The sequence below is a fragment of the Populus nigra genome, chromosome 2 (genome assembly GCF_951802175.1).
Source record: "Populus nigra chromosome 2, ddPopNigr1.1, whole genome shotgun sequence".
In the NCBI taxonomy this organism is placed as follows: Eukaryota; Viridiplantae; Streptophyta; class Magnoliopsida; order Malpighiales; family Salicaceae; genus Populus; species Populus nigra.
Window position 1 is genome coordinate 47,405,214 of NC_084853.1, and position 2,810 is coordinate 47,408,023.

At 39.2% G+C, this 2,810-nt stretch overlaps 1 protein-coding gene across 1 annotated transcript; it reads left to right on the forward strand.

Annotated features, from left to right (window-relative positions):
* The first annotated feature begins 219 nt into the window (after positions 1-219).
* LOC133682334 (anthocyanidin 3-O-glucosyltransferase 2-like) lies at positions 220-2,260 on the forward strand. Its single transcript, XM_062105627.1, has one exon. It carries the CDS (start codon positions 345-347, stop codon positions 1,809-1,811), a length of 1,467 nt encoding a protein of 488 aa, XP_061961611.1. The 5' UTR covers positions 220-344; the 3' UTR covers positions 1,812-2,260.
* The last annotated feature ends 550 nt before the right edge of the window (positions 2,261-2,810 follow it).

The following is a 2,810-nucleotide window of genomic DNA, read 5'->3' on the forward strand; positions in this document are numbered from 1 at the left end:
AGCCCAGCCCAGGAGTATGCGGTGAGTTGGGTTCTATCTCTTCGAGGTTGAGCTGACATTTTTGAGGTTTGCAGTTTGCTCATCACGGAAGACACCTGTTACCCGTCTTTGTGTATTCAGGCTTATCTTAACAAAAAAAATTAATAATTAAAAAAAAATATTGATGCGTACTACCGACTAGTTAAACATACTCGCCTTGTCACGTTCGCATTCAGATTTCAGGCACCAACATCAACCTATAAAATATTTTAAGAGAAGAAGGATATCATATGTTAGCATTGCTTCCTCATTGTTCTACTTTTTGATTCATTGGTTGTTAGGAAAAGATTCAGTAGAAGAGCTCCATGTCAGTTTGCAAGCCCAAAAACACCGGAGCCACCGCCAACACCTCCACAATGAAAAGGGCACAGCTAGTATTTGTTCCTTGCCCTGGAATTGGCCACCTTGTATCCACTGTTGGCTTTGCAAAGCTCATTCTTGGAAGAACTGAAAATTTCTTGATAACCATGCTTGTCATCAACCACCCATACGATCCTAGCGTAAACAGCTATGTTGAATCCCTTTTTGCCACCCATACTCAAATCAAGTCCATTACTATTCCTGCGATTGCAGCACCACCTGTAGAAGCTTTAACTGAAAAAGTTTTTACTCAATTCATTCGTGACCACAGCCCCCTTGTAAGAGATGCTATCGTCAACCAAGTGATAGCCAACAGCCCAGATCCTGTAGCTAGTGTTATTGTTGACTTGTTCTGCGCTTGCTTTATTGATGTTGCCAAAGAACTCGGGGTTCCTTCCTATGTTTTCTTCTGTTCTGATGCTGCTTTTTATGGACTCACTGTTTACCTTTCAGAGAGAGAAGACGGGGGTCAGCCTAAGTTTAGAGAATCTGACCTTGATTATACCATTCCTTCTTACGCCAATCCAGTGCCTTATCGTGTTTTGCCACTCGTGCACAGGGATCAGGCATATGAGACGTTTGGAGCTCTTGGAAGGAAATACAAAGAGAGCAACGGTGTGATCATTAATACGTTTTCGGAGCTTGAGTCTCATGCTGTTAACACTCTTGTTGCTAGAGATGATTTACCATCAATTTTCACTGTGGGGCCATTAATTGATCACAAGGGAAAGGGCTTGTCAGGGTCTGAGGCTGCTAAACGCGATGAGATCATGAAATGGCTTGATGATCAGCATGAAAATTCAGTGGTGTTCTTGTGCTTTGGAAGTCAAGGAGCTTTTAGAGAAGAGCAGTTGAAAGAGATTGCGATTGGGCTGGAGAGCAGTGGTCAACTGTTCTTGTGGGCCGTTCGCAAGCCACCCTCACCAGGCGAGATTATGCCAGGTTATTACACTAGATATGACGAGATTTTCCCGGCGGAGTTCTTGGAAAAGACAAAAAATATTGGCAGGCTCTGTGGGTGGGCACCACAAGTAGAAGTCCTGGCTCACAGAGCAGTTGGTGCTTTCGTGTCTCACTGCGGATGGAACTCAACCTTGGAGTCCTTGTGGTATGGTGTCCCTATTATAACCTGGCCCTATTATGGTGAGCAGCAGATTAATGCATTTCAGTTGGTGAAGGACTTGGGATTAGCAGTGGAGTTGACTCTGGATTTCAGGAGGGATTGTTCTACTGATTTTGTGAAGGCAGAGGATATAACAAAAGCAGTGAAATACATGATGGAACAAGGTAGTGAGTACAGAGCCAAGGCCAAAGCAACAGGTGAAATAGCCAAGCAAGTTCTGTTAGAGGGTGGATCTTCGTATGTTGCTTTTGGACGCTTGATTGAACAATGGTTAGGAAACAAGCTTTGAAGGATTTAGAAGTTGAAATAAATCTGTGGTGTTTACGGTTTGCCATATTATTTCTGTAATTTGTTTGTTGATGATCTACAAGGATTCGTTCAACCTGCATCGTTTCTTTTCTTTTTCTGCTCTGCTTAATTTGTGGAAATGTTGTGGTCTATGATGCTCTGTGGAGACCATGAGGCTGAAACTTTCAGATTATGCAGCAATCTGTTGAAATGGGAGCACATTTTCTTTCCAAATTGTATCACAGTTTGTTCTATAATTGGTGGCGGTGCAAGTGGCCAAGTGTAGTCACACTCTTAGAATTGGGTTCTGGTCGAGATGCTGTTGATTAATTAGTAGCTTGTATGATCCACCATTGCTCTGCCAAATGATTGCTGTTCTCTTCGTTTTATACGGAGATCTTTGTATGTATGTATTTGCTTTTGCCAATTAATGACTTTTTATAACTAAGAGCTTGTTTGGTTCTGCGGTTAAACCTGTATTTGATCAAATTTTAATTTTTTTTTGCTAAAATTGAGTGTGGTTTGTACTTTTTAGATCGTTTTAATGTGCTGATGTCAAAAATAATTTTTTAAAAATAAAAAAAATCATTGACATGTATTTCGGCACGAAAAACTATTTGAAAAGCAACCACTACCACACTGTCAAACACGCTATAAATATTTCCTATAAATGATTAACACGCTTAGCTTTTTAGTATAATTTAGTTGATTAACTTAGTCTATCCTAACGAGTTGAGTCTGGTATGAATTTAAAAATTAATTTTATTTAAGTTCTAAATCACGAATTGAGTTGGTTAATTCATATTAATAAAAAAATCAAAATAAAATTGTTTTTAATTTTTTTAAAAAGTAAAATCAACAAATTTTTAAAAAATGAATCTAACAAGATCATAATGCAAGATAAAAAAACGACCCGAGCAGTGAATTCTAAATAATCCAATTGTTTTTATGCATTAGATTCCTGGTAAGCAATCAGCCGAATTAGTCTCTCTGAAGATAT

Coding starts and splice junctions, on each gene's coding strand:
- LOC133682334 (XM_062105627.1), top strand. CDS start 345: ATGTCAGTTTGCAAGCCCAAAAACACCGGAGCCACCGCCAACACCTCC.